This window comes from Cucurbita maxima, unplaced genomic scaffold, assembly GCF_002738345.1.
Source record: "Cucurbita maxima cultivar Rimu unplaced genomic scaffold, Cmax_1.0 Cma_Scf00041, whole genome shotgun sequence".
Taxonomy (NCBI): domain Eukaryota; kingdom Viridiplantae; phylum Streptophyta; class Magnoliopsida; order Cucurbitales; family Cucurbitaceae; genus Cucurbita; species Cucurbita maxima.
This window is the reverse complement of record NW_019272057.1, coordinates 1,421,482-1,444,230: the sequence shown is the minus strand read 5'-3', so window position 1 is coordinate 1,444,230 and position 22,749 is coordinate 1,421,482. Positions and strand designations below refer to the sequence as shown.

At 36.5% G+C, this 22,749-nt stretch overlaps 5 protein-coding genes across 13 annotated transcripts in view; 2 read left to right on the top strand and 3 right to left on the bottom strand.

Annotated features, from left to right (window-relative positions):
• LOC111469703 (UDP-glycosyltransferase TURAN) overlaps positions 1–3,589 on the bottom strand; it is a 5,172-nt gene extending 1,583 nt beyond the window's left edge. Inside the window, 12 exon segments of the mRNA XM_023115087.1 lie at positions 39–155; positions 235–401; positions 939–1,050; positions 1,142–1,205; positions 1,285–1,351; positions 1,476–1,565; positions 1,658–1,806; positions 2,677–2,817; positions 2,917–2,972; positions 3,056–3,089; positions 3,300–3,397; positions 3,487–3,589. Of these exon segments, the coding sequence (XP_022970855.1) occupies positions 39–155; positions 235–401; positions 939–1,050; positions 1,142–1,205; positions 1,285–1,351; positions 1,476–1,565; positions 1,658–1,806; positions 2,677–2,817; positions 2,917–2,972; positions 3,056–3,089; positions 3,300–3,389 (1,087 nt within the window). The 5' untranslated portion in view covers positions 3,390–3,397; positions 3,487–3,589.
• Positions 3,590–4,103: 514 nt separating this feature from the next.
• LOC111469702 (DNA polymerase zeta processivity subunit) lies at positions 4,104–7,507 on the top strand. Of its 7 annotated transcripts, none has more exons than XM_023115080.1 (6): positions 4,104–4,287; positions 5,084–5,222; positions 5,323–5,430; positions 6,025–6,137; positions 6,682–6,871; positions 7,019–7,507. In XM_023115080.1, exons 2-6 carry the CDS (start codon positions 5,189–5,191, stop codon positions 7,222–7,224), a joined length of 651 nt encoding a protein of 216 aa, XP_022970848.1. In that variant the 5' UTR covers positions 4,104–4,287; positions 5,084–5,188; the 3' UTR covers positions 7,225–7,507. The 7 variants fall into 7 exon arrangements, with proteins under 7 accessions (XP_022970848.1, XP_022970847.1, XP_022970852.1 ...); XM_023115079.1 differs by having other exon boundaries at positions 4,105–4,287; positions 5,079–5,222; XM_023115084.1 differs by having other exon boundaries at positions 4,106–4,287; positions 5,079–5,222; positions 5,323–5,403.
• Positions 7,508–13,063: 5,556 nt separating this feature from the next.
• Positions 13,064–14,430, bottom strand: LOC111469724 (probable BOI-related E3 ubiquitin-protein ligase 3). The gene is made up of 2 exons (XM_023115110.1): positions 13,871–14,430; positions 13,064–13,726 (listed from the first exon to the last, which is right to left on the bottom strand). The coding sequence occupies exons 1-2, from the start codon at positions 14,207–14,209 to the stop codon at positions 13,085–13,087; spliced, it is 981 nt and encodes a 326-aa protein (XP_022970878.1). The 5' UTR covers positions 14,210–14,430; the 3' UTR covers positions 13,064–13,084.
• Positions 14,431–16,270: 1,840 nt separating this feature from the next.
• On the bottom strand, positions 16,271–21,222 carry LOC111469676 (conserved oligomeric Golgi complex subunit 5). 2 transcript variants are annotated; one of them, XR_002714916.1, is made up of 4 exons: positions 20,019–21,222; positions 18,554–19,027; positions 16,901–17,974; positions 16,271–16,554 (listed from the first exon to the last, which is right to left on the bottom strand). XR_002714916.1 is itself a non-coding variant. In XM_023115032.1 (3 exons), the coding sequence occupies exons 1-3, from the start codon at positions 21,141–21,143 to the stop codon at positions 17,039–17,041; spliced, it is 2,535 nt and encodes an 844-aa protein (XP_022970800.1). In that variant the 5' UTR covers positions 21,144–21,222; the 3' UTR covers positions 16,657–17,038. The 2 variants fall into 2 exon arrangements, 1 of the variants encoding a protein (XP_022970800.1); XM_023115032.1 differs by lacking the exon at positions 16,271–16,554 and having other exon boundaries at positions 16,657–17,974.
• Positions 21,223–22,621: 1,399 nt separating this feature from the next.
• The window catches only part of LOC111469590, an 8,022-nt gene continuing 7,894 nt past the window's right edge, over positions 22,622–22,749 (top strand). Inside the window, exon 1 of one of the 2 annotated variants that reach the window (XM_023114907.1) lies at positions 22,622–22,690. The gene's annotated coding sequence lies outside the window, so the exon portion shown is untranslated. Of the gene's footprint in view, positions 22,706–22,749 lie in introns of both variants that reach the window. The other variant, XM_023114909.1, reaches the window with a different exon arrangement.

Here is a 22,749-nt window from a genome sequence, read left to right as displayed (position 1 = left end):
GGGGGGGGGGGGGGGGGGGGTAACCTTAGGCTATTACAAACTACCGAGAAGTAATGGGTAATCCTCTGGAGACAGCCACATTGTACGAAATGCCACACGCTTAAGGTGCAATTTACTGATCTTATCTTCATACTTTTCTTTGTCAGGCCCTTTACCTGTATAAACAGTGGAAAATCTCTAATTTAGATACCGCCCACTTGGAAGTAAAATTTTCAAAAGGTGAAAAGTAATTACCAGTAATGATGAATAATAACCTAGGATATAAGTATTGCTTTCCATCATAGATATCTTTCCAGATAAATTCATCAGAAACTGAATCATCCTCATTTAGGATGGCAGCAACACGCCTGTCATACATGACTGCAGCTTCTAAAAGGATACTAAAATCTTCATCTGGAGTCCTGACAATGACATTACAGGAAGTTAAGGCACTGATCTTCAATAGGTGCTTCCAGAGAGAAATTTGTAAGTCCCAACCTTTCGTTTGAACTCTCTTCCTTACCATGGTTCAAAACTATCTTAAGGTGCTTCGTTTTAAATTCTGAAATGTCATTGCTTATGAACAAAATATATCTAACACAAACATGATTACAAGAATCGTAGTTATCAATCCAGGATCCTATAGGAGGAGAATCCTCAAACTTACTAATTTGGGTGGGCATATAAATTCCAGCAAAGCCAGACATCCATGGATGTCATTCTTGGGGGTGCAACCTATGTGCATACCAAATATAAGTTATCTAGATTCAGATTTTATATCCCATCCCATCCTGACAAATTACAGTACAAACTATCATATTCACTTTAACAATCAAACGACCAAAAAACACCAAAAATAAAAAATAAAAAATTGAAAGCACAAACACAGAACATCCTCCAAGAAAAAGAAGTGAAAACTATCAATTCTTCAAGAATCATTAGTCAAACGTTCAACTAACCAGCTTGTGCTGCTCACAACAACTGCAGGTCTGTTTTGCTTCAAGAGAATACCGTTGCCAACCAAACTCGTTAACAATGTCTCCTGCTGCTCATGGCCTACCGTTACTGCACCTGCTAATTACAGTGTCATCTTGAATGAAAAAGGGAAAATTTTGTCGAACTGAGAATATGTGCAATACATTCATTGAAATGTAGATCTCACCATAGCTAACACAATCTTGAAGACCAAGAGGTTGAAGTAGATTACTATGTAGCCTACAAAACAACTAAATCGAACAACACATTTAGTCTATTTATCATACAGCATGTACAGAGAATGAAACCATAAAGGTGACCATAACTCACATCATGTTTTTCCTGGAGTGAAGCAACGTGGAAAAACTCAGGAGGTTGATCATAGAAAACTGTGGCTCTATTTTAAAATAAAAAGGGGAAAAAAAAACGAAAATAATTATTAATAATACTAAAGTGTTCAAGTGGTCTATTAGAGGAAGTATGACTACGTTTCCATGAACCCATAAGTCACATCCTCTTACTTAATATCCCAGTTTTCAGCCAATTCATGTTGCATTGCTTTCGTGACGCAAAAGGAGCCATCTGCCATCTTCCCAAAATGCTTTTCAATCCTAGGCACACATCCCAATTATGATATAGCCAACAATAGACCAGCCAACCACATACTGAATGGACAAGAGGGCGGGAAAAACATATTCAGTACCAGCGGTAAACAGTAACAAAACTGCTATTTCTTCCCAGGGACAGGGCAAGCAAAGTATGACCAAAATTATGCCAATCAATGATAAATGCAGATCGCTTTAGTATGCTAGCCCATTTTACAGCAATTAACGTCGGAACAGAAGGAGGATTCTGCAGAAGAAATACTCATAGAGGATTATTGTAAAAAGCGTATGGTTCATATAAAAATCAAAATAAACGGTAACTCTTAAAAAAGTACAATAGAAAAACAGATGTTAATATAAATTTCTTTAACCAAGTCTCATATGAATGAAAACTACATCAAGATAATGAGTTTGTGCAAAACATCAGCCAGTTACAGGAAAAGGGCCAAACAGCAGACTGAAAATTCGACCATCACTTTCCATACTCCATCAAGACCCAAATAATCAAAAAGGGAAATGAGCGATAAATGCTAGTAATATACAAGAAATAATTTATTGCAGGAGGAGTGAGATAAACCAATTCTTATTCTTAAGTACATACATCAAACATCCCATCACTGAACCTGAAGGTACAACTTCTGTAACGTGCAGTAATACTAGCAAAATATGCACGTGCATCCCAGCAAACACAGTTAGTCAATGCCCCATAAAAATACGCCAAAACACAGTAAAAGAGGAAACCAGGCAAATAATCATCTGTTTATTTGCAGGCAAATGAACCCAACCAAATTATTTGGGAATTTTAGCAACAATCATTACTTTGATACAACTCAGAAGCAAGTTCTGCTAGGGAAAAAAGACAAAATCAATCATATAACATTTCATGAATGGCTTAATATATGCTCACTAAATTTTCAATTTTTGGTAAATATTGAAATGAAGCACAATCATATGCTTTTACCATCAAGAAACTCTCTCTCTTTCCTTAAGAGAGGAGTACAGATCGTTCAAAAGAGATCAAAGGATAACTCAATGTCCAGAAACTACATATATATTTGTTTAAATATGATTTAATCAAGAAGTTGGATATATCATAATTTTGAAACCATTTATTTACCTGCACAATGAAGAAGGCAGGTGAATGAATTATAACAATAAGGAACCAAAGAAGCATAAGAAACTGAATGAGCGGCTTGAGCAGTAGTGTTACAGGCCGGAATATCCATGGCAAATTTTGAAGGAATTTTGGCCACTGTGTCTGTGATAAACAACAAAAGAGATTTGAAAAAAACTAGTAGACGGCACTATTTTATTTGAAAAAGGAGAAAGAAGGAGAAAAAAGCTTCTACATAAGTACCATGGTATGAACATGGATAGATTTGTGCTCTAGAAGTGCCGAGTGGGGCTGAGAGCCTATTTAGCACCCAAAGTTTCAATGTTAGCTTTTTATAAACATGATTGAATAATAAGACTCTTAAGATACAGTGTGGTTCAACCTCCATAAGCAACAATGTCCACCTCCAGATTTGCCTGTAATATCAATCGAAAAGCCCAATTAAAGAGTTGAATATAAAACAGCAAAAATACAGAAACAAACCAAATCAAGAAAATCTTCAAGTTATACGCTGAAATCATTGAAACCAACAATAAGCAGCTAAATCGAACATTCTCATACACCTAAGGGACAATGAATTTAGTAACAACGATCAAGGCTGAATTGAGAAAACGATTCGATGATACCTGGCGGGCAAGAGAAAGAGCTTGGTACTGCATACGAGGACTTCGACCAAGATCACCGAGAACCACAACACAAGCCCGGCGTCTCTCCATAATTTCCTCTTCAAATTGCCAGGATCAGTTAGTTACTATACCAAATCGAAATGATGCTGAAATTCTAATGAAAATTCGTTCGAGAAAAAAATCTTACCTTGGAACACTCACTCTCTGCTCTTCCCGCTCTGAGTCTCTCCGATTGCTGGTCGTCGCGCGTTGCCAAATCGATGTACTGCAATTTTTAAGATTCATTATATTCAAAATCACAAATAAATAAAAAATAATAATAATAATAAAGCCTCGATTTTCTCCTTTAAAATTAAAATTGAAAATCTTAAAATTCCAATTTCATCCTATCATATTTTAATTTTAGATTATTAAATTATTACAATTTAAACCTTTTTATAAGTTTCCACATAAAAAAATGTTTTTTTTTGCATATTCATTTAATAAATTCTAAAACATATAAATATTATATATTTGATATGATTATAAATAAATAGCTTTGTTTGTGTTAATTTGAACATTAATCAAATTTTATTTTGGGTTAATCTTTATATTTTTTTTAAATTAACAAATTTATAGAGATTTTTACATTTTTGTAATAAATAAAAATAGCTTTGTGAATTATCAAAAAATTTAATAGTGTGTAAAATTTAGAGTAAAAAATGATTAAAATAATTGAAAAAAAATATATTTTTTGTATATATTAAATAGTTTGGAGTTTATAAGTCCATTAAATACGAAATAACTGTAATTTGATGGGTTTTCTTGTTTCAATAAATAAATTGGGCTGGGCTTAAAACACGAAATAATTCTACGGCGCTGCAATTGGAACTCGACGACTGCAACACAGAAAAGGCTGCAGCATTTACGGGTATGAATCGCTTTACTCCCCCAAGTTTCCATCTTAAGATATCAGAGCAGCTGCTTAATGGAGCACGATCCATGTTTTGTAAGTTTCAACACTTGCCTGTTTCCTTATACACCCCAAAAGGACAAAGAAAATGTGAAAAAAGGGAAAGAAATCGTCGATTATCTCCTTTGGCGCCATTGTTTCATTTTTTATTTTGTGTTAGTTGGTTCTTCCAGAAAATTATTTGCTTCGATTTTGTTAGGTCATTTTTGTTTTTGGAGTTTAATTCGCTGGGACTCGTCTGTCTGTTTGTCAAAATTGGAAGAGGATTTAGCTTTCAGGACGTTTATGTGGTTTACTCTCTGTGAATTTACAAGCTGTTGAATGGAAGATGCAATGAAAGAATTAAGAATCACTGGAATTATGATGAACAATGGAATCAGTATATGAGTTGTTGTTTACTTTGGGAACGTTCATTTTGGTACGCTTCATAGTCATCAAAAGCATCCTAATTCTCTCTGGTGCTGCAGCAAACAGTTGCTCTTACGATAATTGTGTTAACCATTGGATTTTTCTGAAATAGAAAATGCAATGACAACATTTGTCCCAGTGATTTGAGTTTGAGTTAACCTGTTGACACTGGAAAGACATTGTATCTCACATTAGCGAAATTTTGTAACGTGTTAGGGCATCCCATTAGTAGGCCGACGTGGATCGATAATATTGAACACTGATGGCTACCCTCACGCACTGTTCAGAGCTAAACTTTTACAAGACAAACCGATTAGATAATGAGACCAGTTTACTTGTTATCTAAGCATCTGAAATGTTATACCATATTTGATATTCATGTAACTTGCTTGAAGATAATGGTTCCCTTTGTTATTTAGTGCAGTCAAATGGAGCGTGCTCAAGATCGTTAATGTAATTGGCTTAGATGTTTATGTTGACAATTTGAACGTCTAGTACAAGAACCATATCGATTCACTTTATTTAGCCGATGGACTCGAGAGACAATAAAGTAACACCCCAAGGTTCTCCATTTTATCTTTATTTGTTCCAGCCCCCAGTTACTTCAGTTTCCTGATGATAAGAGTAAATATAACACTGTTATTGAACTAATTATTTATGCAGGTGAGACGGTTCAGATTCTAGTTGAGTTCTTGGAGGTGGCCATTACATCAATTGTCTTCCTCAAAGGCATTTATCCATCTGGTGCAATTCTTTCTTTAATTTGTTTGTGTAAGATCCTATTATCTGCTTTATTTATTACCAGAGGATGGTGATTACATGAAAAGTTTTCTTTATTGTATTTCTACCAAGTAATTAAGAAACATTGGTTTATGAGTGTAACAACCAAACCCACCGGTAACAAATACTTTCCTCATTGGACTTTCCATTTCGAGCTTCTCCTCAAGGTTTTTAAAACGCCTCTGCTAAGGAGAGATTTCCACACCCTTATAATGGATGCTTAGTTTCCCTCCAACGGAAGTGGGATCTCACAATCTACCTCCTTCAAGGCTCAGCGTCCTCGTTGGCACTCGTTCCCCTCTCCAATCGATGTGGGATCTCACAATCCACCCCCTTCAAGGCCCAGCGTCCTCATTGACACTCGTTTCTCTCTCCAATCGATGTGAGATCTCACAATGAGTGTGTTACTTTACGAAGGAAACCTAAATAGCTTGAAATTTATTTGGTCATCTGTTAGATTGGTCCTTTACACCCCCACCCCTTAATCACAGGGGAAAAAAGATATTAGTCAATATTAATGGATTGAAGAACAGAAAAAGAAAACGATGGGAATTATGATTAATTATCGGTGGGGTTTTTATGAAGGTGCTTTTGAAAGAAGAAGGTACATGAATGCGGTTGTGCAGAGGGCTCGTCATCCTGAGCTGCAGGACTACATCCACTCAACTGTTTCAGGGCTACTTCCTTTCATCCAAAAGGTTGGCCATTCACTTGTATTCTTGTTCTCTATGTGCTAAAAATGGTCCTAAATTTCTTGTCTACCCATGTGCCTTGTAGAATTGAAACCAGGTCCTTTTTCAAGGACAATCTTGAATAGTGGATAATTTCTTTCACATGACTACTTGCTTGGTTTTAGGAAGACTGGGAGTTGTTTATGGTTGGAATCAGTGAAGGAAACTAATGGGTTCTGTGGTTGTAAGTATTAAATGTGAAGATTAGATTTGGCATGCTTGTTTTAAGGCTACAAGCTATGTACGGGTTGATTATTTACTGGTATTCTCATAATATTAGACAATCTGTGTTTGCAATTATAACTCTATTCAATGAATCTTGAACCGAGAAAAGTTCATCGAAAACGTAAAGTAGGTGTCTGGGTGAAGCAGTTGCAATATGTCATGTCCAACCTGATTGATCTCAGAGAAATAGTAGCGTTTTTAATAGTTATAGAACTTTGATTAATTAACCACTTCTTCCTTAGTGCAATTTACTAGTAGTCTGAACATGGGTTTCCTCCTCAACTAGGGACTGGTGGAGAGAGTGGCAGTTATATTTTTCAACGGGGAAAATATCCAAGTCGAAAGATTTGTTTTCAAGCTCATAGTGAACCAGTCTTATAAATCAAAGGTCGAAAATTCCGACCTGGAGTTCGCCTTAAGGTCATTCTTGATCAAGCTATCTGTCACGGAGCCTCTAACCAAGACTCTTCCGACTGGTGAGACATTTTTTTTTTTCTTTTGGTTCACCAATCTTAGCAGTTTTCGTACTAAAATCATTAGAAATGTCCATCTTCTTCTGCATTTTGGTTTTTCCTGTCATAAAAGATTGGAGGATTTCTATAGCTTAATCTTTGTATAAACAGATTGCAAATGGGAAATAACTGCCTACTTCCAAACCCTCCCAAGTTCTGGTACAAGTAAAGATGCAGAGTTATGGATCCCAACGGATACCAAACAATGGCAACAACCACCAATAATCACCCCCATCAAGTCCATGCACAGCCAACCTCTGAGTTTGCAGTTATATCTAGAACATCCTAGCTTATCTGAGCCAAAATCATGTGAATAAATGTGCATTATTGTGAAAAGTTTTTGAGCTTGTATTCTAGATCTTCTGTACACTATCCATAGTATGTATGAACTCATACAACAATTATTCCTCTACCAAAAATGTTTAGAAGCCTCAAAGCGTTCTGATACTAGCTCATTGTCAAGTTTCGATTTTGCAGCTAAAATACTCTTTCTTTTTAGGTTTGGATAAAGGGTATGGTAGCAAATACTGCGAGTCTGCTACTGTTGAGTGATACTGTATTCATCTTTTGTAACATGATATGAACTTGTATTCCAAGTCAGAGCTATCGATTTGAAGATTTAAAAACACATGTCAGAAAGAACGCAGAAGTTTGGTATAGATCTGAAGCAGAAAAAGGAACAGGAAAAGGGATGTGGTTTGGTTTTGTATAGTAATGAGAGACATCATAGTTGAGGGTTTGAGGGGTGGATCCCAGGTTGTCAGGCCTGCTACTGTTGCTGTCCTCATTCATGATGGCAATGCCATAGCTTCCCACTCCCCTTTTTTCTTTAACTGAGACGTAATGAGTGAAAATCAGAGATGAATATGAATTCTCTGAAACCCCACCACAAAACTAGATGCCACCTACCTGTCCAACCCTTACCACTGCCAAACTGGAATGGTAGATTTCTATCAGATCCGGAGTCCTTTTTACTTTGACTGATGCTTAATTCTAGTAATTCTTCTGAGTTCATTCCTATTAACCTAACTTTACTGGCTGTTCAAGCATGTTTTTAGGAAGAGTTGTCTCTTTATTGAGTATTATAGAATAGAATTACAAGTGGGTTGTGGATTCAAATGACAAATAATTAGGGTTCTTGAGCAATGGGACCAATCTCTTCATCCAAATGATGACCCAATTGTCCACAACCAATACAACGCATTTGTACATTGATTGATTGTACCAAACTTTGTTCCTCCATTAATTTCCTCTGTTTTTTATTTTTTGTGATTTTCTTGTTCGGTCACTTTCAACTTTCACCCATCTCCATTATGCTTTGTATTCTTCTTCACATTTCCTTTGAGTGGACCATTGTATCTAAAGCAAAGTTTCAATGCCTCAAAATGGCTCTTTTTTCTTCTTCTTCCTCTTTTGGTTTATGTATTGGTAGGAGACATGTAGTTTAAGATTCCCATTTCTCTAGATCAAAACACATTTTTTTTCCGCAAATCTAGAGCTATGATGAAGATGAACGTGAAACGTTTCTTAAGGCTAAACAAGCTTTCGCTCGTTAGCTAAAGTAGATAGCTAGCTAGCTAGTTGCTTTTTCGAAACAATTTCCAAGCAGTAATCGTTTACTTTTCCTTTTGTGTGTGAAGGGGATATGTTTCAATGACAGGATTGAAGAGTTTGATTTGGATCTCGGGGGTGTAAAGAATTATGTGTTCTTTAAAACTTTAGACTTACTCCACCCAATATCAGACATGAGAGTAGACGTTGGTGCTGCTGAGATTTCATGTAAAAGTAGAGAGTGATTGGAAGAGCATTGAAATTCCCATATTACACAAAAAAGAAAGGAAGGCCAAAGAAAAGAAAATCAAAATGGTTTAAGATATGATTCCTAGGCGAGTGGTGGTTCGTGCGGGGGTTATGCTTTTGGAGCAGAGATGGTGGGATTCTTATCCTCACCCACCATTATTATTGTCTTTCTAAAAAGCTCAAACCCACCATCTCCCACACTTAACATCTACCATGTTAAATAATTATTAGCCTCTGATCATCCCCGAATAACGAGTCATATAATTCAAGAACAATCACAAACGAATCTGTCCATGGAACAAAGTCAAGAAGTCATAAGCTTATATGACAGGGTTGATGAGATAAGATATAATGTATTGAGGACCATACTCTTTACTAAATAACGTTGAACAAGAAATATGTACAAGATAATCATTAAGATCACGCGTTAAACGACATTAATAAATCGATCCCCACACGACACCCAACTTCCTATATGAGGTAAAATAACTTGTTTGTTTGTCTTTTTGTTTTGAATTTGGATGAAAGGAAGAAATCTAGCATATCCGAGATGCGATCAAACGCGCTCAATCAAATCAACCGCGTGTAGCAGGGTCAAGCTCATTTTGATTTTATGGAAGAAATGGTTGAAGTCATGTGGGGTAGTGGGGTTGAAGGGTGTGTAATGAGTATTAAGCTGATACAGTTGGTCATGATCTTCAAATTGATACTGATATTGAATTCATCAGTAGTGAGTGATAGTGATGTGAGAGGGGGAAAAGGCTCACATTTTGCTCCAAAAAGAGGGTTGAGTTGTTGAGTGATGTGTGTGTGTATGGGTGGGGAGTGGGGCCTTTGTAAAGAAAGAAATCAAACAAAGGAAAAAAGAGCCAACACAATCAATTCAACTAGAACTGGAACTGGCTAGGCTTCACCACTACTGCCCCCACCACATAACTGCATCTTTTTTTTCTTCTTTCTTCTTTTTCCATTTCGAATTTGATCCGCCTTATCATTTTAAACGCGGTTTTTAGCTTTACTTTTAATACAAGATGATTTAGAGACGACTATCCCAAGTAAAAGTGTGATATCGCACATTGATTAGAAAAGGGAACGAAACATTTTTTATAAGAGTATGAAAACTTCTCCCTAGTAGACACGTTTTAAAACCTGGAAGGAAAGTCTAAAAAGGAAAATTCAAAGAGGACGTTGGGTGGGTTTGCAACGGGGGGTGGATTGTGAGATCCCACGTTAGTTGAAGAAGGGAACGAAACTTTTCTTATAAGAATGTGAAAATCTCTCTCTAGTAGACGTGTTTTAAAACAGTCAGGCTAACGATGAAACTCTACAAAAAAAGTAAATGAGAGGATTATTGATGAAGAATAAGAGGCAAGTTTTATTCGATTGCGAGGATTACCCAGATCATAAAACACAAAAATACTTAAAGATAAGGTTTCGAGTGAATAAACGATGATGTAGAGATAAATGTCTATGACACATGACTAAATCATAAAAAACAAGTCAATACAATTCAACCATGATAACGAGATCGAAGCTTTTTATTTAACGAGAAAAATAATGATAGATAGATAGATATGATAGGCGATGGGCATACACATAGTGTTGGTTGGTTATTGGGAAATGCATAATGTGGTTGACATCAACATAGTGGAGAGCCCCAACTTTACTTCTACGCTTCCTCTTCTCCTTTTTGCACTGTTTTTCCATTACTTTATAACATAAAATCACACTACTTCTTCTATGGCCCTTTTTTACCTATAAAGACACTATTCCTCTACAAAAATATGAATTTTTTAAATATATTTTATCTTTATTTTCACGTTTCATAGAAAATTTTCTAACCCTTATCCATAATTATTTTTAAGTTAGGCGCTTTTGACTTTGAAATTTCTCTATTTTAACGATTGAAAATTTCAAAATACATAAAATTTCCAAGATATAGTTTCTTGTACGGGTTAAAATTGTATTGAATTTTTTTTTATGTTATCTTTAATAAATTAGGTATAGGATAAGGTTCTGATTTTATCTCTTGATATGAAATAATAATTATAATATAGAGAAAATGGTAATAAAAAAAAATAAAAAAAAAAAAGATAGATTTCGTTTGGCCCTCAAGATATGATTTATTTATAAAGAGTGGCCATACATTTTCTAGAAACAAAAGTGGATAAATCTAATATTAATTAAAATATCCTAAAAGATTTTTTTTTTCTTTTCAATAATTTCTTTATTGACAAATATGTCTACATTCATCATCATTGAGCATGTTTGTGGTTGACATAATTTCAAAAGGACAAAATAAAAAATAGTAGTAAAAAAAATTAATGAGAATTATATTTTTAGAAATCCAATCATATTTTCTAAAAAAATATATATAACACTTAAATTAATAATAAAATAACCTGAAAAAATATTTACCAAATGGGCCATAGAGTAATAAGATATCTAATTATATAGATGAACAAAGTCAATGATTTTATAAATTAATGACCAAAGGAAAAGAGTGGGGAACCAACTACAAATATGTAATAATTCATCATTAACTTAGATATTTATTATTTTTAATTATAATGTTAAATACTATCCACAAAATTTGATGAATTATTTTATTTCTTCCCAATAAAGTTTTTTTTTATTTTTTTATTTTTAAATTCATCTTGTTATTGAAAAACAAAATATTTAAATGAGGCCACGTGTCAAAATTTTATTGGAACGGGTTAGCCCTTCACTTCAGCTATGCATCCAACAAAACAGAGCAATCTAAATGCAGAAGAAAAGAGAGCATGTGCCATTTTTATAATATATAAATTTACAATTTTCTTTTCGACCTTTATCATTTTAAATATCGATGTTGGTTAAAGACAGTACTTTTTATATTTTAATTTATTATTCAAAATCTGACATAATACTCGTTGGTGCATCAATTAGCCCTAAAATTTATCGATTTTGGAGTTAATGAAGAGGGAAAGTATTGTTTGCACAAAATTATAGGCAGCGGGTGGTGAGGTGAACTAATGGATGAGTAAGGACAAGTGGTCTACAAGAGGAGCTACGAGAGCTATAGCTAAAAGGCATTTGAGATCACCCTCGAGCTAATCCAAGTCAACTCTTACCGAGTCCCTCGGGTCGACCTAGAAGCCGAACCTAGAGCCTTATAAATATGGGACAAAATCATTGTGGGGGCCGTAAGGAGTAAGAGTGGGGGAAAATGCAATGAAGAGAATGGGAGTTATAAAAGAGACAAATGGTGGTGGTGGCCCACTTAGAAAGACCAAAGATCCCTACCCCTAAAAAACAACAGACCAAAAATCTCCAATTGTCCACATCATCTCCTTATCATTTCATCTTTTTCTCTCCTCCGTTGCAATTAAAACCTAAGATAAGATGGTGCTTATAATTGAATCACTTTTCATTTATGCCCCCACAGTTGTTTCTTTTTACACAAATCCCCCGTTTTAAACTTATAAAATATCAAATTCACCCATCACATCCCCCGTTTTAAACTTATAAAATATCAAATTCACCCATCACATCTCCCAAGCACCACACCTCAACCAACCCATAACTTTTTCTTATCCTTAACTCCCTTTGTTTCTTTCCACAACAATTTTGGAGTTTCTTAAGATGAAGCTTTATCTTCGCGTTTTTGTCGCATATCATAAAACCTACCTTCACGTTTCTCCGGCTTTATTCTCGCTTATCCTTATTCCTTTTCCAACCTCAAAAATCAAATTGACCCATGAAATTTTTGGTGGTGTTATAATCAAGATTCGTGCGCTAACAACACACACACACTATATGTATATGTATATGTATATGGATATCATCATCCTCGCCCTTTTCTAATAATAACTTATTTTACCAAAGTAAGGCTTCACGTGAATGCGTTCTAAGATAACTCCAAACCATTTTTATCTTGGTTTAAATCACGAAAGAATTAGATTCCCATAATTAATTACTAATAAATCATAAAATTGTAAAAAAGAAAACAAAAGAATTAGGATACCACTGCTCTATCACACACCGATATTTGCGGGAGTCCAACGTGTCAGCTTTTAAACCTCCACCTCTTTTTCCTTTTTTAAATATTACTCTCTTCCTTTATTACACCCATGACCTGTCGGAACACTCAGTGGGCCCCACATACACCCTTCCAACGCTACTCCACTATCTTACGCCCACATGTAACTAAATTACGCCCACTAGCCACGTCACATCGCCTCCGTACGTGCACAAAAACACGGATCATATCGAATGTTTTAACTATCCAGAATTACTTGCGTGAACTTCCTTAATCTCCTAATTCTGTTTTTATAATTTAGTTCAGAGTTTAATGTTTTTGAGGAAAAATGAAACTTTGGTGATTCCTCTGAATTTCTAAGGCATGATTACACGAACACTGGCATTATTCGTAGAGTTGCAGATGGGACAAGTGTGAAGAGATGACCCACAAACAGTACACAAACACAGATGCCTGCATGGCAATAGCAACACGCACGATTCTTCTTTCCAACAGTTTTTGCACCATCTGTCCTCATTTCCTTTTCTCGTTTTCCTCCCTCTTCTGTTCCTCCCTTCTGATTCTTCAACTTCTTCATTCAAGTTTCGCCACGGCCCGTGATTGGCTTGTTTTCTGTCGTCGTCGTCGTCGCCGTCGTCGTTGTAGTTGCTTCCGCAGCAGGACTCTGCGTCGTCGGCGGCGACGGCAGCAGTTGTGGTAGGATCTTCGAATCCTGCGCCTTGGTGATCGTTGTTTCTTACCTGTGAAAGGACTTGTTCCAGGTTGCTACGGAGGGCATTCGCGGTGGCTTCGTTCGTCTGAGCCACATCGCGCCATATTTGAGTCTCCATGCAAAGAGAATTCACTCGCTCTTCTAGTTCCCAATTTAATTTCCCGATCTTCTCGATTTCCTCCTCTTTGCTCCTCAATATCCTCATCATTCCTAACTCTATCGCCTCCAAAATCCTCCTCGCTTGCCTCTTCCGTTTTTCCTCCATTTCCATTCTCACCTTCTCCATCTGCTCCCCAAAATTATGACAGAAACATATAAAATTAACAACCGCAAGTTTTTCTAAACCAATTAATCAACCAGCACTTCTTCACACATTAATAAATTAAATCTCCGTCGACAGAGAGAAATTAAAGAGCGTTTAATACCGTACATGTTGCGATATCAACCGATCGAGATCGAATTGCTGGTGTTGAAATTGGTTGGAGATATCTTCGCCAAGAAAATCGAGATTGCATCCACAATTCTTCTGAAAATGAGCAGGCGAAGGATACGAAACAAATCGATTAATGGTGGAATGATCTCTAGCGCGCTTCCTCGGAATCGGAAGGTTATAGGTAATACCGCTATCAGACTTCAAACCAGCAGCCGTCGACGCCGCCGCAGCCTTGGGAAACGAATCAATCGCTATATAATTGTACGGCGGAAGCAGAGTCGTCTCCGCCGCTGCAGCATTAGCACTGAAACCTGTGAATGGAGCACCGTATCCCATAATCTCTCTCAGAAGAAGCCTATTTCACATAATCAGAACAGTGAATCACACAGAAAGAAAGAAACCGATCTGTCTTCTTCGTGTGTTCTTTCCTTCAATCTCTGCGAATCGAAACGAAATGACTTGGTCTTCTGGGAACTTGAAATTTTAGGTTCTATCTGCAGAGGCTTCAAAACAAAAAATAAAAAAACAATTCCCTCAAGAGATAGGAGAAACGAAACGGACTAATCTGAGCGTTGTATTTATAGGTAAAAGCAAAACAAACAGAGATCTGGTCAATCCCGTAATTTCAAGAAACATACGAGGGCATTTCCGAGATTCAGCACCCTTCCAAGCAGAATATTGGATTGGTTTTTTGATATTTATGTATTAATTTACCGAGGCCCAAAAATAAAAAAATAACAATAATAACAATAACCGAGGAGTTATCAAATTAAAATGACTGACATTGTGCGTATCTGCCACGTGTCGTATCGGTCCAGTGGACGCACGTAAGGAAAGTGGGGGGGTTTGCGGGTACGGCGTAACCGACTTGTCACCTTCTCCTATTTTAATAAAAGAAAAAAAAAATCGCCCGAGTTTGCGTGTGAAGCTTTGTCCATTATTTTATCTTCGCCAATAATTATGAATTAACTCCATTTTAACTCTTAATTAATTATCTTGACTCGGTTTAATTAACCCCATAATTAAAACGCGCCTCACAAGCGATCCCCAAATCCTAGCCGTCCATTTTCTTCAATTTAGGATAGGTCACCAAGTTTAATACCTTGCGTTAAATACTTATTTTTCTGCTTTGAAATTTGAAAGTGGTGTAAACAATTGTAGAGAAATAATGAAATTTAAAAAATAATGTCTATATTTAAAAATTTGATTAGCATGTAATGTTGATAATAATAGGGTTCCCCACACCACTCTGTTTGTGGAAGGAATCCCAGGGATGAAGGTTTGGATACGTGTTGAGCTAGCTCTCAATCATATTCAATGAACAAGGTTCCCAAATGTGGAGCAACCCATTCCTTCTTTCTTTCTTTTTTTCTTAGAAATCATCATATTTTGTGCAAGGACAAATAATAATACACTGCTTTGGCTCTAAAGCTATGAGAGATTTTATGTATGTTGGAAAAAAGAGGGAGGGACCGTACGCTGATTTTTTGGGTTGGGTTGGGGCTTGAGTAATGCGATGTAGGGTACCCTAACACAAAGCTGAAGAGGGCAGACAAGGGGTGCCTAATTTTCACCCTTGCAATCAATGCTTTGGCCTTTGTGTTGTTTTTGGACAAAGAAAAGAGTGGAAAGTTTTTGCGTCAAGGGTTGGTTTGAATGAATGTGTGTATGTTTTTGACAGCTTAAGGTTGGGGATAAGTGGTGTGGTGGGGTGGGGACGAGTCTTTTCACATTCAATCAAATGGGTACTGGGTAATATTGGGTAATATTGGGTAATGGGTATTCATTTCTTTATAAGATGGGTTTGATTTTATGTTTGTGTGTCAGTTTTTTAATGGCCAAGGACTGTTTTGTACATTTCTCTTGTTTGTTTGGTGCTCGGCCTGGCCTCCCCACCGTCAATGTCCTCCTGCTTCTGCCCTCCCCCACACATTTACTACCACCCTATACACCTTTCTTTCTTTCTTCCTTTCTTATGCTCTCCTGTAACTACTCGTGCTACGACCACAACCGAAGGTCGACGAATGTAGTCTAGTGGAAAAACATAAATCGACCGTCTCGACGTGATACGTGAATAGCTAAGTAGTGCTTTGCCACTACTGTACCGGCTGGAAATAGTTTTAATGGTAGAACATAGCCTTGCCAAGGCAAAAGTTGAAGGTTGAGGGTTGAATGTTCAAATGCATCCTTTCGCTCAAGGTTTTGTCGTTTAGTGGTACGAGTAGAGTACATAAACACCCTTAGATCAATATGAAGTAAAAGTTTTGTTATATTGAGAATTTTAGTAGATTCTTGAGGATTATAGAGATGTTTAGTTAGAAACGGAAACCGTCTCTGTCATGTGAGTATGAACATGACTCATGCTTCACTTTGATTACTAGAGGTTCGCAAGAGGCATAACATTACAATAATCATCTTAGGATATGCTTTGTACTCAAAAATAGAAAAGTAGTAGTTATTCAATCGCATCCTAGACCTTAGCATCAACATAATTGGGTGCCTAAACTACGCAACGCATAACAAGTATAAATAATTGAATCTGAAAGCAAATATCACTAACTTCCAACATACTTGATATAATCTGATTAGGAAAGGAAAGGCTTTGATGAGTTCTGGAAGAGAGAGAAGAGCAGTTGTTTTCATAGCACAGATTCTCGCAGATGCAATGCCATCAGTACTCACTACAATAAGGGAAAGGAAATAATTAAAGGCAGTGGCCCATTGGCATTATTATTATTTGCATTTAGCAGACGCCTGAAACTATCATTCATGGGTCAACCATCGTACCGTAAATCCTATCAAAATCAATAATTCATACTCATCATCCACAAAAATGTTTACACCATGCTGATATGACTATTACAGAAATTATGTATTTGAGCACATACAAAGTGGAGTAACGATATTATCATAGAAAATAAATTTGGTCCTGCATTTATCACCTGGTAAATGAAACTCAAAGGTGGCATCGTTGCTACTACCATGTAGTATGAGGCAAATGAAATAATTGAGCAAATGACTTGGTACCTAAATTTCGTGTCGTGATTGATTGAGCACGGTATCTCTGCTATTATCCCACAGCATCATTGTCAAGGATTTAACATTGGAACACGGTCCAGGCTCACTTTTAAGGAAAAAAGAATACAGTTGTGGGCATGAAGCACGTTATGTAGTAGCCCGAGAATTCTCTGTCAATGATGATCCTACTTGAAGCATGAGAGGGTATACTGCGGTGAATTCCTTGTCTCCTCTGGCCCTTACTTTGGCAGCATAGTCATCTAGAGTTGCTTTGATACCTTTCCAAACTTGATCCTCACCTTGAGAATCCAACCACAATGAATACTGCTGAGGAGTAAGTTTGTTCCTTTGCATTGGTGACTGCAATTCCTCAGGACCTCGAGAATATAGATGGTGAAGTATGACGCTTGCAGGCAGATCGTGGAGTAGAGGAGATGCCTCCAGTTGAGATGTTTCCAGGAATATAAGAGGACGAAATGCTCGAAGTGCTCGATATGGTGCGCCGAGTTGTTCTACGGGGTACAAATTTTGGCCCACGGCTAACTCCAGTTCAGCCATGTCCCTAGCCATTCGTAACTTTCCTGATTCAGAAAGAGGTCTGACCAGAGAAGCATGCCTGATAAAGAAAATTAACACTCTGGAAGTCATGCTTCTTACAAGCTGAGTGCAAATGTTTTCCAATCCAGAGATGGTTGCATTTTTTGATGAAGGCAACAGCCTTGATAAAAACTCACTGCGGAAATGAAGAATGTAGTTCTGCAGTTCCTCCATGTAAGGTGATGCATTATTGTCTATTGCAGCATTCATACCCAGTGCACCGAAGTTCTGGTCATGAATTTGCAATATACATGACTCGAGACTGTCAAGCATAGCTTGGAATAACGAAGTCACGGAATCACAGGCAACCCCATATATTGAACCTAATGCGGGAGACAGAACATCAGAAGCAATGATGGGTAGCCCAGTGATCATAGATGATACCCGAGAATGAATTTCTTGCAGATGCTGACATAATGTGAAATTCTTAAGTTGGGCTGGAGTCGCTGGACCACTTACTTGGCGCGCTTCAGGGCCAGTAGATATCTGCCATCAAGTTTTCATAATATGGTCAAGTCAACTCATAGTGTAAAGATATAATCCAAACATAAATGTTCCTGATCTAAACTTAAGTTTAAACAAAAATCATTACAAAAGAAAAAGTTCTTCTCTTTTAGAAGTCCGTCTCTGATTATTTTCCATGGACATCACAACATCCTCCGGATATAACACAAAGTACATCCAGATCCCATAACACGAAAACTTTCTCCCTCTTATGAAAACCAATAAGACCATTTCATTTTTCCTGAAGGATGTAAGGCGATGATTCACAGAGAACAGGGACAGTTTAAGAACTTTAACTAAATAAACTGCAAATAATTGGTCTAGTAAGGCAGTAGGTAGCACCAGGAAGAAAATTTTTCTAGTCCTATAAATAAATATCATGCTGCTACACATGTTTCCCAGGTCACTTGAAGTATTTTATAGATGGAGCATACTTGGCAAATTGCTAAGGGGTGAAATCTTGCATGAAAAAACAGTAGGGACATGTAACTTAGGATTATATACCCTTGCTTTCGATATTAGAAATTAGAGTATGCCAATGTCACCAAGGAAACTAACTACCTGACATTCAGCTCTTTCAGCCAGCAGGAGAAGAGCCTTGCCAACTTGACGTAGCACAAGTAGAGTTAAGTGTCCATCCATCTGAACAGATTCAATTTCTTCCTGAATACGTGATATGATTTTTGAGATCTGTTCTTTCGAAGGAACACTACCACGACTTGAGACTGGAAATACAGAGCTAACAAGATCAGATAAGCGACTCAAGCAGAAACCCAGGAATGCGTTCTGGAATATTTCAATGGCTGCAACCATCTGATCTTTTCCACCTGAACTTATTGCAGGCACAACCCCTTTGACGTCAGTATCACGTGAAATTCTTTCAAGAAGATTCTCTATCATTGAGAACAGTTTTGGATACCCCATAGTGAATATTTCTTTCACAAAGCTTGATGCAGTAAAAGCAGACTTCATTTGGGTAGCAAAAGCCTTCACAAGAGCCTCCCAAACTCGATCTGTTAGCATGGAATCACCTTCCTAAACAATACATTAGTAATATAAGAAACTGAATCCCAAATGGAGAAAGTTTTAAGACAACTATAGACAAAGTGGGGGAAAATTAAGCAGAACAAGGACTTGTGTGACTATAGAAAGATTTTGTTTCGAATTAAGTATGAAAGAATCTAATACTAAAACAAAACTTCAACGCAAGTATCTGCACTGTAATTTGCATTGCACAAACGATGACCTACAAACAACAATTTGCACTGAAATCTCACAATTTTCAACATGATGCATATTGATCTCTCTCTCTCTTTTTTTTTTTTTTTTAACTTCTTTTTCATTTTTTTTTAATAAGAAACATGCTCATGGTAGCACAGAAAACGAGAATAGCCTAGGGGTTTAGGGGAAGACAGATCCCCCTCCCAAAAATAAACTGGTTACAATGGAAATAGCCAAAATGTTTATCAAAGAAAAAAAGTATCAAATGAGGGGTGGAAAGGAAATGATGACAACTTGGGTAAGTTTTAAATCAAGCCCAGAAAAAATTTGAGACGGAAACCTGTCCTGGTCTTCTTTTCAACTCTCAACTAGAAGAAGAATTCTCAAGATGATCAATTAACGACTCATTTATTTTATCAAATTTTAACGGTAAATGCTATATTATAGTCAAATTTAACAATAGAAAAGTTCACCAGCTTGAGAATTTAACAGACCCTTTACTATATCTTTCACTCCTGGACTATACTCAACCAATGTCACCGGGTGGTCACTAAATTCAAATGTGTCCAGTTTCTCTGTTTTCACTCCTTGACTATATTCAACCAATGTCACCAGGTGATCATTGGATTCAAATGTCTCAAGCTTCTCTATTTTATACGCGAAATCTGTCAATTAGAGACAGATATCAATCCACCAAAACGTTAAGTTAAGCAGCAAAACATATCTTAGGCTTATCACTCGCAAATCAGATATGACAAGAGTCTTGATTAACTACATAACAGAATAGATTTTGAATATCACTTGCCTGAATAACATCGTCAAGCAGCAAAACATGAGTAAAGGGGTCACGTTTCTTCGATAAGACCCTCTGTAAATGCCAAACAGCTATAACAATCGAATGCAACTGATCCAAACAAGTTCCCAATCTCTGCCAGAGCGCCTCCCTTGCCTTGGCACCTCCACCAATCTGTGGCGTCCCACTTCCCCTAATTCCTCCCGGTCCATATCCACTTCCAGCCGTTCCCGAAATCGACTTCATATCCAATGCCACACTTATGCTCTTCACACCCATACCCTTATACTTGATCATCAATTGCTCAATGGTCGCCTTCAATTCACCAAGATTGTAAAATACCTGCAAGCCAGTCCCCACCTCAGCTTGATTCAGACCCTCCATTCCTCTCTCCAAAACCTTCATAGCCTCACTTCTCAATTTATCCCCAATTTCATTAACCCATTTCAATTCTTCGTCGACAACGTCAATGCCCGCAAGGTCATACTCATTGCAAAGGCTCAAGATCTCGCAGTGCAGCTGAGCGGCCTTAGCAAGATCCAGCTTCTCAGGCTCATCAGCAGAGGCAGAAGCAAGGTCGCGAAGCTTCTTCGACAAACGAAGGGCACGGATCGTATGCTGGAGAAGCTCGGTAGTTTCGTGAAGATTGGAGAACTGAACGGTCTTGGTAGAAACGACATTTCTGGGTTCAGATAGCTCGGATCGGACACGGCGAACGGAGGATTGGAGGGAGGAAACACCAGATCGAATAGTGGAGAGGGCATTCTCAGCGTGCTTTAGAGAGGAGAGTTGAGAGAGCAGGTCATTGTGACGAGAGAGAACCTCACTCCGGAGCTGCGATTCGAGGAGACGGATGGCCTTCTGAAGCTTCTCAGCAGTGGAGGCCGGGGAACCGGATGAGAGAGCGGCAGAGGAGAAGGAACTGGAGGAGAATGAAGGAGAGAGGAAGGCAGAGAAAACAGGATCGGAAGCAAAGGAATCCAAGGGAGATGTGGCAGTGGTAGTGTTGGTGGGATGAGGGGAAGTGAAGGTAGAAAGACGATGAATAGGTGAGGCGGCGGCGCCGGCCTGAGAGGAAGAAAGGGGAGATCTCTGAGACTGGAAGGGTGACGGTGGCGCTGCGGCTGGAGACGCCATATCGGTGGGGCGAATTTTCAGTCGTCAGACGGAAGTGGCTTATCTGGTTTTCTTCAATTTAGAGCATTATAAAATAAAAATATTTCTTAACCTTACTCTCTTATTGTTTCATAAATGCCTTTAAATTTAAAATATATATAATATACATATATCAATTATTACTTTACTTTTAAACTTTAAAAAATTGTATATATTTATAATTAATATTTATTTCAACAAAAAAAAATTAGAACTTTAAAAAAATACTTCATTAATCTTCACCATCAACATAGGTACTCAACTCCACCATCTATTGGGGACCTTTTCATTTTTTTAAATTAAATGTTTTGAAAGTAAATAGTTAAAATGGCGTTTTAGATAAAAATGAACTAAATCTAAAATACAGAGAATCCCAAATAGACAAATCAAATTAATCAACAAGTCTGATCATTTGTCTTTAAAAAATAAAATTGTTAGTTACATCAAGATTAAAATATTTTACCGTACATCTATAAAAAGTAATATTTATTTTTTTTATTAATAATTGTTTTATACAGAGATTGGGTAACAATAAAAGAGTGGACTTTTTTTTATAGGGGTATTTAATTAATTTCGCATACGCATAATTATCAAAGTGCCAGGAAAAAAAATGTGTGAATGTTGACCTTATAGCTTCACATTTTTAATACATTCTTATGCCAAAGGTGTATTTAGTTAAGATTAAGAATATATTTGAAAGTAAATGAACTTTTTTTTAAAGTATTTTTCATTAAAAAAACAGTACTAAAAAGATTCCAAATACTTTTGGAAACAGTTAGAATCATTTAAAATACAGAAAATATTTAAAAACATTTTTAAATAATAAGATAATATCAAATCAATATGGAAGTACTTATATGGATAATTTACCTCATTTCTTTTATTTTACTTTTAAAATTTTTTAAAAATAGTTATTTTAAATGTTACACTCAGGTCCAGCTCCAGCATAATTAAGTCAAGAGTATCAGTATTAGATGGTAAAATAATATACAAAAAAAATAAATATATATTTCTAAAACTATAAAATAATTACAAGGGCGAGGGCATAAAACTAACTACAGATGACGTGAAAGTGGAAATAGAAGACAATTATAAGAATGTTCATGGTTTGTATTGGCTCGAGTTAAGACATTTCTTAGACCGTACCGAGAAAATTGTAAATTTTATTGACTCAAACGACCTTAATTAAATAACAAATTCAACTCAATTATAAAATATTTAAATGGAGTTTAAGTTTTTTTTTTTTTTAAAAAAAGGAAAAAAGATAAATACCCCCGAAAAATAATTATAGCAAACATTAAAAGAAAAAAAACAATAATTCACGTTAACAGAATTATTTATTTATTTGAAGCAAGTGAATTTAAATAAATTGATAATGATGTGAAATTTTATCGATCTGATTTTCACGTGGCGGTTTATTTTATTTACCCATTATTAAAAATCGGAAGACGCCCACAAACGCACCGTCGCCAGCGACAAGACTTGCAGAAAAGCAAATCAGCGACACATCCTTTCTTTCCTTCTGCTTCTTTTTTTTTTTTTTTTTTTTTTTTTTTTTTTTTTTTTTTTTTTTTTTTTTTTTTTTTTT